The 16,802-nt window shown below is 43.3% G+C and overlaps 2 protein-coding genes across 3 annotated transcripts in view; both read left to right on the top strand.

Annotated features, from left to right (window-relative positions):
• Positions 1-16,802, top strand: part of LOC311245851 (nectin-2) — a 237,198-nt gene that overhangs the window by 151,355 nt on the left and 69,041 nt on the right. Inside the window, exon 7 of one of the 2 annotated variants that reach the window (XM_084335864.1) lies at positions 7,893-8,327. The exons of the other annotated variant lie outside the window; for it this stretch is intronic. Within the exon in view, the coding sequence (XP_084191990.1) occupies positions 7,893-8,293 (401 nt within the window). The 3' untranslated portion in view covers positions 8,294-8,327. Of the gene's footprint in view, positions 1-7,892; positions 8,328-16,802 lie in introns of those variants that run through there. 2 annotated transcript variants of the gene reach the window in all.
• LOC311245887 (porwaprin-b-like) overlaps positions 12,689-16,802 on the top strand; it is a gene marked incomplete at its 5' end in the record, with an annotated part of 34,844 nt that continues 30,730 nt past the window's right edge. Inside the window, one exon of the mRNA XM_084335912.1 lies at positions 12,689-12,713. Within this exon, the coding sequence (XP_084192038.1) occupies positions 12,689-12,713 (25 nt within the window). The remainder of the gene's footprint in view (positions 12,714-16,802) is intronic.

Raw genomic sequence — 16,802 nt, 5'->3', positions numbered from 1 at the left:
AAGAGAGTAAGAGGCTCTGCACTGTAAGAGAAGAGAGTAAGAGGCTCTGCACATTTGACTCAAACTAAGTACATTTGACTCAAACTGAGTACAATTTTACTCAGTTTGAGTAAAATGTAGTCAGTTTGAGTCAAATTTACTCTGCAAAATTTACTGTGCATTTAAATTCAGTAGTGTTAAAATTAAACCAATTAGAATTCCAAAACTGATGCTGGTTTAATTCTAAATATCCTCCCTCAAATCACCAGCAATTACTTTTCTCAAATCTTGTTATTGCAAACGTGACATTTTCATACTAAGGTATTAGTTAAATAGTATCTACTACTACTTTTAAGCCTTTAAGAAATTGTTTATAAAACACAATTACATACAAATAAATTAGATAGATGCAACCTAGATTTTCTAATAATTTGTTTATGGGTATTGGTTTGGTTGTAATGCATAAACATTATCTGGATGTTATTGTAAAGATGCAACCGATTTGTATGATACTTTGTAAATGGTTAATAAATACTGTGCATCTATAAACATTATTTGGATGGCCATTTTAAAGTTGAAATTGATGTTCATAATAAATGGGTTATAAAGCATATATGCAAATATTGTATTATTATAAAGCTGCAACTGCTTTTTTAAATGGATAATAAATGTTTTGTAAAGCATACATAAATATTATTTGCGTGGCTGTTTGAAAAGCCTTTATTAACCACACCTGCGACAGGAATGATTATGTAGGATATCCATTAATTATCCACAGAGACAACACATGAAAGTCCATGTTTGGTTAAAGGCTGAGAAATACAAATGTAAAAAATATACATATAATGTGAAAATATAATAATTAATATGAATTAATTAAAGAAAGGATATTTTATTTTTGTGTCATACCATCCTTGATGTTTTCTATCCATATGGCATTTTATATCCTACACCTATTGGAATTAATCATTTAATTAATTTGTATCATACTACTAACACTCAGTGCCGGACTGGGGAAATAATTCAGGCCGGGAAATATAGGGCGAAATATAGTCCCAGTCAGGCCACTTTTTAAGCGGGGGGTCTGGGGGTTCCCCACCAGGATTTTTTTTGTTACAAAGACTTCATTTCCTGCATTCTGGTGCAGGAATTTTAGAATGTTTACCCTTTAAATGCCAGTGTTTGTGATGGCATCGCAAATTATTGAAAAAAAATAAATAAAATATCTTCAATATATCAAATGCAAAGTGGATTTTTCTGGGGGGGGGGGTTATTACAGGCTAGTATACTGTCAATGATTAGCAACAACACTGATTTCGATGAATTTTTAGTTTTTTTGTAATGTCAAATTGAAAAAAATACTCGTACCATTAGGGAACTAAATTGACCTCTTCAAAAACGCCATAAAAATATTATGCTTTTTCTTTCATAAATATTTAATTCAACTTCAGTCCTGATCATAACCACCACATATTCAATACATTTTAACCCTTTAAATGCCAGTGTGTGTGATGGCATTACAAATTATTGTTAAAAAAACTTTTTTTTTTTTTTAAATATTTTCAATATATCAAATGCAAAGTAGATTTTTCTGGGGGGGGGGGGGGGGTTATTACAGGCTAGCATGTGTCAATGATTAGCAACAACACTGATTTTGATGGATTAAAAAAAATTTGTAATGTCAGATTTAACTCTTTTCAGAAAAGTGCGAGTATTTCATTTTTAATTCGACATTACAAAAAAACGTAACATCTAAAAATAAAAATGGTTATGATCAGGGCTGAAGTTGAATAAAAGATGTATGACTGTTTAGACTGCGTTATTCTCTGTCTGTTTTTTATACTTTAGGAGCACTTTTCTTTTTTTTGCTATGCGACTTACTGTGAAGAACTTTGGTTGACAAGTGTCATGTGTGCTATACAAATAAATGTGATTGATTGATTGTCACAGTGATCTCCTGGTTGTTTCCCACTGAATTCCATAGCTGGTGGAAGTTAGTACTGTAAGAGAAGAGAGTAAGAGGCTCTGCACTGTAAGAGAAGAGAGTAAGAGGCTCTGCACTGTAAGAGAAGAGAGTAAGAGGCTCTGCACTGTAAGAGAAGAGAGTAAGAGGCTCTGCACTGTAAGAGAAGAGAGTAAGAGGCTCTGCACTGTAAGAGAAGAGAGTAAGAGGCTCTGCACTGTAAGAGAAGAGAGTAAGAGGCTCTGCACTGTAAGAGAAGAGAGTAAGAGGCTCTGCACTGTAAGAGAAGAGAGTAAGAGGCTCTGCACTGTAAGAGAAGAGAGTAAGAGGCTCTGCACTGTAAGAGAAGAGAGTAAGAGGCTCTGCACTGTAAGAGAAGAGAGTAAGAGGCTCTGCACTGTAAGAGAAGAGAGTAAGAGGCTCTGCACTGTAAGAGAAGAGAGTAAGAGGCTCTGCACTGTAAGAGAAGAGAGTAAGAGGCTCTGCACTGTAAGAGAAGAGAGTAAGAGGCTCTGCACTGTAAGAGAAGAGAGTAAGAGGCTCTGCACTGTAAGAGAAGAGAGTAAGAGGCTCTGCACTGTAAGAGAAGAGAGTAAGAGGCTCTGCACTGTAAGAGAAGAGAGTAAGAGGCTCTGCACTGTAAGAGAAGAGAGTAAGAGGCTCTGCACTGTAAGAGAAGAGAGTAAGAGGCTCTGCACTGTAAGAGAAGAGAGTAAGAGGCTCTGCACTGTAAGAGAAGAGAGTAAGAGGCTCTGCACTGTAAGAGAAGAGAGTAAGAGGCTCTGCACTGTAAGAGAAGAGAGTAAGAGGCTCTGCACTGTAAGAGAAGAGAGTAAGAGGCTCTGCACTGTAAGAGAAGAGAGTAAGAGGCTCTGCACTGTAAGAGAAGAGAGTAAGAGGCTCTGCACTGTAAGAGAAGAGAGTAAGAGGCTCTGCACTGTAAGAGAAGAGAGTAAGAGGCTCTGCACTGTAAGAGAAGAGAGTAAGAGGCTCTGCACTGTAAGAGAAGAGAGTAAGAGGCTCTGCACTGTAAGAGAAGAGAGTAAGAGGCTCTGCACTGTAAGAGAAGAGAGTAAGAGGCTCTGCACTGTAAGAGAAGAGAGTAAGAGGCTCTGCACTGTAAGAGAAGAGAGTAAGAGGCTCTGCACTGTAAGAGAAGAGAGTAAGAGGCTCTGCACTGTAAGAGAAGAGAGTAAGAGGCTCTGCACTGTAAGAGAAGAGAGTAAGAGGCTCTGCACTGTAAGAGAAGAGAGTAAGAGGCTCTGCACTGTAAGAGAAGAGAGTAAGAGGCTCTGCACTGTAAGAGAAGAGAGTAAGAGGCTCTGCACTGTAAGAGAGGAGAGTAAGAGGCTCTGCACTGTAAGAGAAGAGAGTAAGAGGCTCTGCACTGTAAGAGAAGAGAGTAAGAGGCTCTGCACTGTAAGAGAAGAGAGTAAGAGGCTCTGCACTGTAAGAGAAGAGAGTAAGAGGCTCTGCACTGTAAGAGAAGAGAGTAAGAGGCTCTGCACTGTAAGAGAAGAGAGTAAGAGGCTCTGCACTGTAAGAGAAGAGAGTAAGAGGCTCTGCACTGTAAGAGAGGAGAGTAAGAGGCTCTGCACTGTAAGAGAAGAGAGTAAGAGGCTCTGCACTGTAAGAGAAGAGAGTAAGAGGCTCTGCACTGTAAGAGAAGAGAGTAAGAGGCTCTGCACTGTAAGAGAAGAGAGTAAGAACACACACACTGTAAGAGAAGAGAGTAAGAACACACACTGTAAGAGAAGAGAGTAAGAACACACACTGTAAGAGAAGAGAGTAAGAACACACACCCTGTAAGAGAAGAGAGTAAGAACACACACTGTAAGAGAAGAGAGTAAGAACACACACTGTAAGAGAAGAGAGTAAGAGGCTCTGCACTGTAAGAGAAGAGAGTAAGAACACACACACTGTAAGAGAAGAGAGTAAGAACACACACTAAGAGAAGAGAGTAAGAACACACACACTGTAAGAGAAGAGAGTAAGAACACACACACTGTAAGAGAAGAGAGTAAGAACACACACTGTAAGAGAAGAGAGTAAGAACACACACACTGTAAGAGAAGAGAGTAAGAACACACACACTGTAAGAGAAGAGAGTAAGAACACGCACTGTAAGAGAAGAGAGTAAGAACACACACTAAGAGAAGAGAGTAAGAACACACACACTGTAAGAGAAGAGAGTAAGAACACACACTGTAAGAGAAGAGAGTAAGAACACACACACTGTAAGAGAAGAGAGTAAGAACACACACACTGTAAGAGAAGAGAGTAAGAACACACACACTGTAAAAGAGAGTAAGAACACACACACTGTAAGAGAAGAAAGTAAGAGGCTCTGCACTGTAAGAGAAGAGAGTAAGAACACACACACTGTAAGAGAAGAGAGTAAGAACACACACACTGTAAGAGAAGAGAGTAAGAACACACACACTGTAAGAGAAGAGAGTAAGAACACACACACTGTAAGAGAAGAGAGTAAGAACACACACACACACTGTAAGAGAAGAGAGTAAGAACACACACACTGTAAGAGAAGAGAGTAAGAACACACACACACTGTAAGAGAAGAGAGTAAGAACACACACACTGTAAGAGAAGAGAGTAAGAACACACACACGTTACACCTCGCCAATGAGAGTCCGCGCTGGCAGGTGAAAAGATGTGACAGGCTGCCTCCTCGTGTATCGGAGGGGACATGTGATGCAAGGCTTCTATCCTCCCTACAACCGGCAAGTGGGGGTCATATGCGAGCAACGTTCAAGACAGGGGAGGGAAGAATTGGCACAGTGGATTTGGGATGGGAGAAAAATAGAAAATGAGGAGAAAAAGTTGATAAAAAAAAAATTATGGAGGCTTTTTAATCGTCAAGGTAAGAGAGGATTTGTCATGATCAACTGAAGGCGTATGCTATGGAACAATATGTGCTTGGGTTTTCAGAAAAAGGCCAGCTATGTGACGCTAATCTCTAGTTGGTATCGTGTATTGCATCACAGTAGCCCAATAGCTTCTGTAACACGAATGCAACTACTCTGATGCCATTGTTGTTTAATAATAATAACTCCCAGTGTTTAATAAACACTTCTAGACAGGACATATAAGACATATACATGTGTCATGTTTCTTTATTTTGTCTGGGTTTGCATGCGGATTAAGGGAGATGCGTGTGAGCATGTGTGTGCGCCTCGGTCGGGAGTGTGTGTATAGCAGAACCCCGCTCCGCTTCAGACAGACAGAGAGAGAGAGCACAGCATATGTAAAGCTGTAAAAGCCCGATCAAGCTCAATAGCTGTAAATGCCATTGTTGTGATGTTTTCACACACGGGGTAAGGGAGAGGTGGGCTACGTGTCATCGGTTCAGGAGAAGACTCATATCGCTTGTAAAGATGGTGACGCAACGTCTTCAGAATTGGCACTCTGGGAGCTGCTATCAGAAAGTATCGTCTTCAGGCGGCCAGAACGCAGTTCCGTGTGGCAGAACGGTGCAAACGATCAAATACTTTGCCTAAAACTACCAAAATCGTTTTAGTCTGGACATGGCCTAAGTGTAACTTAATTTGTGGATTTGCACAAAGAATTAAAATGCGTGTGAGATTTCCCTTGTGCTTTATAATCCTACCGATATCCTGTATGTGAGCGTGTGGCGATGGGTTTCCTGCGTGCCTGTGCTCTCTCTTACTCACTCTCTCAAATGTCTGTATTTTGGGAGTTTCATGTGCCTGTGCACTGGAGAGAGTTTGTCTGAATTACTTTGTCAGCAGGCCACAACGATGTGTTCACACTGGCTGCTTCTTTGGCTAGTTCCCCCCTAGGAGTGACGTCTATTTCTGCCCTTTTTGTTTGACATCAAATACAGCCACAGTGAGCAGAGAGGACTGTCACAACTTCACTTTGTAGTGTGTGTGTATGTGTGCGCGTTTGATTGCGTGTGTTCGTGTGTGGTGTATCTGTGCATGTTTGATTGAGTGTGTGTTTGTGTGTATACCCATGTGCATATGTCAGCTTTTCTTTTCTAGACCCAGACTCCCCATTCATCTGTCTGTCACCTTATCTAAACATCTCTTTCTTTTCAGTCTCTCCATCTGCCCTCTCTGCTCCTCTTATTGTCTACTGCACTTTATGCTGCAGCGCTAGGAATGTCTTGTGTGACATGTGTGACAACAAGCAGGTTTGCACACATGTACTGTATAATGTGTGTTAAATCCAACATTGTCTGATAAAGTCATTACTTCATCTCTTTCTCTCTCGTTCTCCCCCCCCCCCCCTCTCTCGCTCTCTGGCTTCCTCCTCTTCTTCTGCAACAGTTCTCTAATCCAGCAGCAATCACAATGGAAACCGCAGGCACCATTTTATAAAAGGGAAATACATTATTGATATACACTCATTAATTATTATTGGCCCATTTTAAAGAGAATATATTCTCTGCTCTGTGGCAAACGGCTCCAAGCTGTCTACTGGCATTCATAGGTGTTCGATTCTGTCTTGTGTGTGGGGTGTATAAAGCCAGACCGATATCCGTTGGCCGATATATCACCAATACACTATCGGTAATGTCTGTATTTATATTATCGATATTGACTGATATTGTTCCCAGTTGATTATCTGTCTCTTATGGGCTTTAGCAGGCTACTTGATTTACAGTAAGCTAGTGTGAATATAGTGGCATCATATCAAACTAGAGAACTTGGGCGAATCTATAGATGCCTCAGATTAAATGCTGGCTCATTTGACCTCCAGATATCCAAATGAAAATGGACTCAATGGAACCACACATGTGTCCTTTACAGCTATATATGTGTATGGGTTGGGCTCTTTGTGTATATCTATATGTTTATATGTTTGTTTGCTTAAATAATATACAGTCACGTCCATAAATATTTGGACATTGAGACACAGTTTTGGCTCTATACACTACCACAATGGACTTAAAATTAAACAATTCCCCTTCATAAGGGACCATAAGTAATTGGAAAAACGAACAATCATAAATCAAATAGTCACTTTTAATACTTGGTTGCAAATCTTTTGCAGTCCATGACAGCCTGAAGTCTGGAACCCATAGACTTCACCAGATGATGGGGTTCGTCCCTGGCGATGCTCTGCCAGGCCTCTACTGCAACCGTCTTCAATTCCTGCTTGTTATTGGGGCACTTTCCCTTCAGTTTTGTCTTCAGCAAGTGAAATTCATGCTCAATTGGATTCAGGTCTAGGTGACTTGGCCATTGCACAACTTTCCACGTCGGTTTTTCAAGAAAACTCTTTCGCTCCCGATTTGGCTGAATATGAGCAGATAATATTGGGTCTCATTCACCAACATTGCCAAAAGATTTCTCTTAGGGCAACCATCTTGGAACCGCCTAAGACAAACTCCCCGACAATTACACCCGGATTCACCAACGCGTGGAGAGTGGCCAAAACGATCCCAGCTGCGATGCCCACAATGAGGAATGTCACTCATTGACAAACATGAACGTGCGTTCCCGTTTAGTTCATTTGCATACAGACACGCCTCCGGCAGCTCCTTATAAAGCCAGCCAACAGAGCCGTGTGCAAATGAAATCGCAAAAAGTATGACATCAAAGAGAGTTCGAGATAGAGGAAATGGAGGCGCACCTGCAGGAAAACAGTAGGCCGACATTTCCACATTTTATTTTGTATTGGTCTTATGTAATCCAACTTTCTCAGATACTGAATTTATCATTGTAAGCCATAATCATCTAAATTTAACGGAATAAATAAAAGGCTTGCAATATTTCACTCTGTGGATAATAATGATCTTCACTTCTTGAATAGAATTACTGACATAAATTACCTTTTCCTCGCCATTCTAACTTATTGAGATGCACCTGTATAATATCCAATTGAAACATGTGCAATTGCAGTGCGTCAAGCATTGCATGATCGCAACCCCCACAAATTAATCACCCCAATTTATTCCCAGATGCAACAGATTGCAAGGCGGAGCTGTCCCCCTCAGGCCGACCGTCCACCAGTGCTGCCCCCCCGTTCCCCAGTGGTGCCACGCATGCACCCAGTGCTCATGGCTCCATGGCCCAGGCCATGCTGGCCAGCCAGGAGCGGCTCGCTACCAGCCAGGAGCGGCTCGCTACCAGCCAGGAGCGGCTCGCTACCAGCCAGGAGCGGGTCGCTACCAGCCAGGAACGGCTCGCCGCCAGCCAGGACCGGCTCGCCATCATTGTGGAGCGGGTCGCTACCAGCCAGGACCGGCTCGCTGCCAGCCAGGAGCGGCTCACCATCATTGTGGTGCGGGTCGCTGCCAGTCTGGAGCGGGTTGCGGTAGCGGCAGAACACCTTGCCACAATAAATAGCACAATTCCCTGACACCCTTGTTTGGGTGGGGACATTAACGTGTGTTGTCGGGCCTTACAAATAAATTTGTATTACTGAAGTGATGTGTTTAGTTATTGGTATAAATTGTAAACTGCATCTAATAATAGTGACAGAATCAAGCAAGTCAAATTCAGGTTGAAAGGATTTATTCACCCTGTGATATATATATAAGCAATTAATTGCACTCATGTGAATAATTTATTATATAATAAATGATTCACATGCGTGCAATTAATTGCTGTCGGACTAAGGTCGCATTCACACCAGCTGTTTGGTCCGCTTTAAACGCACCAGAGTTTGTTTCCTCGGATAGTGTGCTTGGTTTGGGGTGGTGTGAAAGCTCATTCAAACTCTGGTGGGGACCAAAAAAGCGAACTCTGGTCCGCCTGAAAACGTAGGTCTCGGTTCGCTTCCAAGTGAACCCGGGTGCGTACTTTTGTGGTGTGAATGCTCATCGGACCAAACGCAAGACCAAATAAGTGACCCGATAAACTGCATCTTGAGTAGAAGGAAACAAAACAAACACAGCCGGCGTGCACTGCAAAACAAGCACGTGTGGAACATGTCTCGTGGACAGACGTGGGCGAATGAGGAGGTAAAAGCCTTGATAGAAATATGGTCAGACGAGCTAATTAAACAGCTGCTTGTGGCCACTCACAAAAACAAGAGGTGTACAAGTTGTTTAGCGAGAGAATGATGGCAATGAGCAGAATAATGATGTGGTGTATGTGTGTGCTCTGGGCTGCTTCGCAGAATAATGTGGTATGTGTGTGCGCTGGGCTGCTTCGCAGAATAATGTGGTGTATGTGTGTGCGCTGGGCTGCTTCGCAGAATAATAATGTGGTGTATGTGTGTGCTCTGGGCTGCTTCACAGAATAATGTGGTGTATGTGTGTGCTCTGGGCTGCTTCACAGAATAATGTGGTGTATGTGTGTGTGTGTGCTCTGGGCTGCTTCGCAGAATAATGTGTGTATGTATGTGCGCTGGGCTGCTTCGCAGAATAATGTGGTGTGTATGCGTGTGCACTGGACTGCTTCGCAGAATAATGTGGTGTGTATGTGTGCGCTGGGCTGCTTTGCAGAATAATGTGGTGTGTATGTGCGCTGGGCTGCTTCGCAGAATAATGTGGTGTGTATGTGCGCTGGGCTGCTTTGCAGAATAATGTGGTGTGTGTGTGCGCTGGGCTGCTTCGCAGAATAATGTGGTGTGTATGTGTGCGCTGGGCTGCTTTGCAGAATAATGTGGTGTGTGTGTGTGTGCGCTGGGCTGCTTCGCAGAATAATGTGGTGTGTGTGTGTGTGCGCTGGGCTGCTTTGCAGAATAATGTGGTGTGTGTGTGTGTGCGCGCTGGGCTGCTTTGCAGAATAATGTGGTGTGTGTGTATGTGTGTGCGCTGGGCTGCTTCACAGAATAATGTGGTGTGTGTGTATGTGTGTGCGCTGGGCTGCTTCACAGAATAATGTGGTGTCTGTGTATGTGCGCTGTAGAGATGTTCCCGAAGCCTGTTTTTGGGATTCTATATATCCAATAGACAAGCGCCCTTTTATTTTTTTTAAAGATTTATTTTTTGGCGTTTTATCGCTTTATTGCTACTGGGAAGTCCAGTAGAGAGAGACAGAGGAGGAATGGGAGACAGAGTGGGGGGAAGACATTCGGCAAATAACGACAGGTTCGCCACTGGGGCTCCCCACAAGCGCCCTTTTCGATCGTGTGACATTGTTCAGAAAGTTTGGTGCACTTGACAAATTGCAGTGAAAGCAAACTGAACCAAATGAAGAATGCAACAATTTTGAGTCCACCACCGAGTCCCGAGGACACCACGTTTCCCTGCAATGTTGTGCAGGACGCAGCAGGCCATGATAATCCTACACACCTGAAAAGAATAAATAAGCCACAATAAATGACATGCAACCAGGGCCGCCTGGGAGAAATGCGAGGCCCTGTGCGAGATTTAACGCGAGCCCCCCCCCCCCCCCCCCCCCCCAAAGGTAAAAAAAAAAAAAAAAAATAAAATATATATATATATATATATATATATATATATATATTTTTTTTTTTTATACAGTCAACATATTCTTAAATAATAGCGCTGCCCGAGGCGGGGCATGATACAGTCAACATATAGCAAAAGAGAGAGCGAGAGAGAGCTCCCGTTCTACAGTCAATATACAGTGTACAGAGAGAGAGAGAGAGAGAGACACATTGGAAAGAAATTGAAATGCTATTTGGCCCTAAACAGAGAGTACACAGTGGCAGAATACCTGAGCACTGTGACTGAAGATCCTTGAGCACAGCCTAGCCATCGAGAAAGGCCGCCATAGGCAGACTGTGTGTGTTAGAAAGAGAGAGAGAGAGAGAGAGAGAGAGAACATGTGTGTTTGTCATGTGTGTGTGTGTTAGAGAGAGACTAGAGCATGTATGACAGATTCAAAAGGACAAAGATCAACACTTAAATCCAACAAGAAGAGGGTCTATACCAGAGAAACCAAAGCAGCAAGGAGCCAATGGCCGACATCAGCTAAATAGGCTAGCCAGGTACTGTGACCAGGCCACACACGGCTTTGGCCAACGGCCCAACGCTACCCAAGCTACACAAACGACCATTCACACACAGCACATGTCGTATCTCCAAATGTTGTGAAGTAGCATATGTTTTGCCTGGAAAAAAACATCGTTATTAACAAAACATTCGGGAGGGGAAGGAAGGAAGAGTGGGGTAATGTCATGACATTTTCATTAATCTTACCTGCACGAGGAACGCAGGGCGAAAGGCCGCAACACAGGTCTCCACGTTGACGAAAGGCCTCTCGCTGTCGGGACAAAGCTATGGCCAGAGCCTTGTCATGGTGCAGGCCCGACTACATCTTCTGTCAAAGATGGTGTCGTAGTCAGAGTGCCAGGGCCTGCTATTCTCAAGGCTAACTGATAGCATCAAACGAACGTTCCCAGCTGACGCTAAACAGCTAACTGGCTAACAGTTAGCTCAATCAGGCACCTGGCTGTATGTAGTAGCCGCATAGCTTGCTTCTGCGTTAGCTAACAGCTAACAAGCTATGCGGCTACTGTCTACATACAGCCAGGTGCTCTCACCAGGCACACACCGTTAGCTACTAGTAGTATTAGCTAGTCGACCAGTTTGGCTCCAGAGAGAGAGAAAGATAGATAGGTCCACGGCGGGTATATAATCATAGGTTGACTCACCATAACGCAGTATCAATGCGGCGGCAGCGGCGCCAATGGTAAAGTTGGAAGGAGACTTTCTTGGCCCACGGTGTAATTTCTTCTTCTTCTTCTTCTTCGAGTACTTTCCGGCAGACTGGACACCTTTCGGCGTATTGCTGCCTAACAGATTTATCTGCTCACAAGTTCTCTTCTCCTTCTTTTGAAAAGACATCCACTCGCCTCGCTCCTCTAAATAGCGCTGAATTAGATAATCCCTGTACCTCGTGTAGCCTTTAGCTAAGCTAGCTACTAGCCGACATCATCATGGCTATATCCCGACTGAACCACACGTTAGCACTCAATATTATAACGTAGCTAAAGCTAACTAGCTGTCCCTGTCTTTAGCTGGGATGGCTAGCCTGACTGAACTGTCTAACATGCAACAACTTTCATCTTCAGTCCATCTGCCGAACAATGTCCTCTTCATCTTGGCTGGCATAACCTCCAATGCTGCATGCGCGAAATAGTCAGACTCTACCTTACCTGTAACCCCTCCCCTCATTGAAACCAATTCTGCTGCAGAGCCTCAAAGCTGCCTCCAATAGTATATCTGCAGAGCCAATAGTGTATCTGCAGAGCCGCAGAGCCAGGAACAAGTCAGACACATTCTACAAACGTGTCTAATGTGAAATATATAAGCATATAAGCAAAACTAGATTTTAGGTCTGTGATGAAAAAGGGCCTCGCGGGAAGGGGGGCCTCGCAAAAAAAATTAAAAAAATTAAAAAAAATAAAAATAAAAAAAAATGTGCGATGCCCCCCTTCCCGCGAGGCCCTGTGCGACCGCACTGCTCGCACACCCCCTGAGGCGGCCCTGCATGCAACAATATGATTGTATTGGGCTGAAGTGGGCACTCGCACATGTTTTAACACGACCAAAACAATTGATCAGCTGTTGCCTTCTGTTACATTCAAGCCTAAATTGACTTGCCCTAAGGTCTGAGCAGAAAATATGGCTTGTTTCCCCGGTAGGCCTTGAATGTAAACAGGTGGACACAGGAAAACGGACAAGTGTTACCAAAAATAACAGTATTTATTTGATAACTATTTTAAAGGGACAAAAAAGAATGGGGAGCTGGGTGCTCCAGACTCCATATGTTCAGGATAACAAAATAAAGCACATAGGCAAAAATAGAACAAAGCAAAAATAATCAAATAGCAAAAATGGCAAGCAAAGCAGTGAGAGCAGGTGAGAGAACTTCTGGTGAGACTCTGGAGAACTGTGACGAGCGACAGCTGCAGACTGCACACTCTGAGCTGCTTTCATAGGGTGTGGTGCCTCATCAGCGTCTATACTTTCCGTAGCCGCATTTCTGCAGGACGCTCTCTGATTGGCCACTGACTTGACGCTCTCTGATTGGCCACTGACATGTTTGCCCAATCACGTGACGAGCTGTATCTTTGCCCATTTCCGCGTCGAACAGCCTGCAAACTACCTGGCGTTCTATCGCCATGCTCTAAGACAAACTCTAACCTTAACCAACTTCGAAAGAGTGCCTACGCTTAACCGTCGAAAGAACTTGCCGTCACGCTCTAAGACAAACTCTAACCTGAACCTACTTCGAAAGAGTGCCTAAGCCTAACCAGTGTAGAAACTGGCGTCGGCCAATCAGAGAGCGTCTTGCAGAAATGCGGCTACGGAAAGTATAGACGCGCCTCATCACCACACCTGTGCAAAGGATAAGGGCGGCCATTTTAATTACAAGAAAACAGAAAGAAACTGTGTATCACAGACCACCAATTAGTGACACCACACTTGAACCACAATGTGAATATACACCACAGACCGTAAGTATCCCTCCACCATGTGAAAGTAATACATAACACCTTCATACACACCTTATCCGGCTTGTACAGGAGCTTGCCACCTGCTGCGTCCAAACTCATCCAGCGTCTCTTTAATGACCCAATTGTGAGCTCCATGGTGGATCTGGTTCGCGCATGGCCCTCGTACGCCAACTCCTGCTCCGTCTGAGGGTTGGTGACTGGAGTCAGCCAGGGGGCCAGCGCATATCCACTGTCTCCTAATAAAACAAGTAATTCGAAGAATAGAAGCCTATACTGTTGCAAGAATGATTCTATACGCACAGATACTTACCAATTACCCATGCGTCTCCAGCGACTCCTTGTTCGAGGCGCATACCCACATCGCTGTTTTGGAGACTATAGAGACTATGGAGACTATCCTTACTGGAACTCTTCACTTTATATATATATATATTTTATTGATTAATCCTCCACTGCACTGTTTCTTGTCCTGTGTCTGTGTTGGTGGTGTCGTTTACTGTGAAAAAAGAAATGCATACACTGTATTGCTGCAACAATTACCAATGTGTTTTACACAAATGGCTCAATAAAGGAATCTGAATCTGAATAGGAGTCGTGTGCACCTCCTGGGAAGCGGGCGACGACATTTGTGGTGATGATCTGGACGTTAATGGAGTGGTACTGTTTCCTATTGAGGTATGGAAACGGCTCTGGGGAGGGTGCCTGGATGCACACGTGAGTGCAATCAATTGCGCCGATGATGTTTGGCAGCCCAGCAATGCCATAGAATGCAGTCTTCACCCGGATTTGCTGTTGGTCGGAAAAGGGGAATTGGATGTATGTGCTGGCCAATTCTATGATGCCACCCACGACTCGTGGGAGGCAGCGGCTGATCGAGGACTGAGATATGCCCACCCTGTCTCCTAGCTCCCTCTGGAATGTTCCGGTGGCTAAGAAGCCCAGGGTGGACAGTACCTGTGCTTCCAAGATGTCCCAACAATTTGATTTAAACACGATTTATCACACTCTGAATCTCCTGCGCGATCCCCAGCATGACCTTTGATCTCAATTGTTCGTCCGCCTGATACACAGCGAGTCTCTTAAACAGTTCAATGTGGGAGACTTCGATCCTGGCTAATGCCATCGCCAACGGATTTACGTCTTTCCGATTTTTATTTTATTTTTTTTTTTACTTTGACCAGTCAGCTGGTTCTTTTCGCGTTTATCGCTTTTTCTGGTCAAGTATGACCGACAGAAACAGGTTGAATGGGGTATAGATGGGGGGAAAGACACTCTGAGAAAATACGGCGAGTCCGGGAGTCGAACTCGTGTACCCCAGATCCGTGACGCGCACGGTTGTCCCCGACGCCGAAATAGCGTTCGAGGTACGCGGTGAGCTACTGGAGCTCCCCTTTCCGAATTCTTTTTAAACAACCAGTCCCAGATGACGATCACTCCCAAGCCGATCAGCATGAACGCGAGGAGATACAGATGAAGCTTTTAGTTTTCCTGGGCGCTTTGCCGCGACGTGAGCACGGTTATATCACGTCGTGGAAATGAATTAGGAACCCAGGCTGCTATTCTATTTTATGCCGCCAGGAGGCGCAAAGTCATTAGACGGACGCTACAACGTCCTACACAGTATACTGTATAACGATCTGTATGTTTTGTTGTCTAAAATAAATACCATACCATGTCTAAAGCAATGTTGCTGAATAAAATAATTAACCAGTTAAAACCTGTCGAATGGAGCAGTCAATGTATATATTTTGTGTAGATAGCTAGGTGGGCTCTATTTATAATGATATATTTTGTCTAGTACCGTGGTCTAGTGGTTTATCCCCATTCCTTTCAAGCCGACGCCCGGGGTTTGATTCCCAGCCTATCTAATATTTATATTTTTTTTAATTATTTATAAAATTTAATTGCCCGCAACGATGTGCATAATACAATAGTAATAATATATAATAAGAATCCAACCAATAGAGCGACATTGTGCAATAAACAAGTAAACAAAGTAGGGCATATCGGCATTTGTACATGAGTTATTCTGAGTCAACTTATTGTCTGTTGTTGCTACGCAACTTCACTTGACTTGAAAAGACTTGATACCTCCCCCCATGCCCAACGATTAAAAATTAACGTTATTAAATGTATATATATTAATTCATTTTGCGCGAATCCACACTTCATTTCCCAGACCCACTTTGTTTTGAAACAACCAATCACGTTGCGCGATAGCACGAGCGATCCACAGTCAGTAATAATGTTACAGCTGAGTTCACGGCGAAATGTAAAATGCTACCCAGATTGTTGCGTTTCGTTATAAAAACTATGCGGTGATAAACAAAAAACGAATCGCAGTATGCAAAACGTGCGGTTCGAGGATCACAGATGAAGATGCGCAACGTCCAACTTCGTTCGACACTTGAACTAAGAAGGTGCACAAAGATCGGTAAGTGAATGAAAACTTTATTTAACAGATTGCAGAATGGGTACAATACAGTACAGCTCAATATACACAATTGTTAAGGGGATGCAGACCAGAGAGACTTTCGTCTTGTTTACATCAGGGTCCCCCATAGTAACTTGGCTTGCTACTGTACAGTAGCTACAGTTAAATCAATGAGCCATCGACAGTGTGCTAACGTTATCATATACTCTCTTTTTTAGACTCTTTTTGTATCACAAACAGTACTGTATTTGTAAATCTGGTATGTCATAAATGTATAGATGTAGCAGTACTGTATCTGTATGTCATGTATGTCATGTTATGATGAATTGAAAATGGGGGACCCTGATGTAAACAAGACGAAAGTCTTTCTCTGGTCTGCATCCCCTTAACAATTGTGTATATTGAGCTGTACTGTATTGTACCCATTCTGCAATCTGTTAATTTTCTATCAATCAATCAATCAATCAATCAATCATTACATCCAAGATACACGGCTGCTGTAGTCTTGTCTTATAAAATACATAAACAATCAGCAATGTCTCGCTTGATGAATGGCCAGCAGTAGCCTAATTAATATTAATAAAAGTATTATCATTTTAATAATTGCGAAACGTGTTTAGTCCCTTGTTTGAGCCGAATCTGGGTTGAACATGATTTGTGGAACTCCCTCTGGTGTTGTGGTCGTGGTATTCACTGACCTTTGGGAAGTATTTCGACATGTACATGGGTATCTTAGTGGTGTAGTGTACAGTATCTTGTAGACCAGGCCCATTGCAAGTTGCTGTACTCTGTCGTCTACTCTAAGCCATCCTAGGTAGTCAAAGTGGGCAGGGGTGAGGTGGGTTCTAGGAGTAAGGTCAAGCAGTAGTCTGACCAGTTTGTTTTGTGATGTTTGTAATTTAGTTTTTAGCGCTTTTGAGGTGCTTTGGTACCATGAGGTGCAAGCATAGTCGTAGTACCCTTGAATGAGTGCTCCTGCCAGAGTCTTCAGGGTATTCTTGTTTACCAGAGAGGAGATCCGGTACAAGAATCTTGTTCGTTGGTTGACTTTTTTTT

Source organism: Notolepis coatsorum (assembly GCF_963971535.1).
Source record: "Notolepis coatsorum genome assembly, chromosome: 19".
NCBI lineage: Eukaryota > Metazoa > Chordata > Actinopteri > Aulopiformes > Paralepididae > Notolepis > Notolepis coatsorum.
The sequence above is the reverse complement of the archived record's forward strand: the minus strand, read 5'-3'. Positions and strand labels throughout refer to the sequence as shown.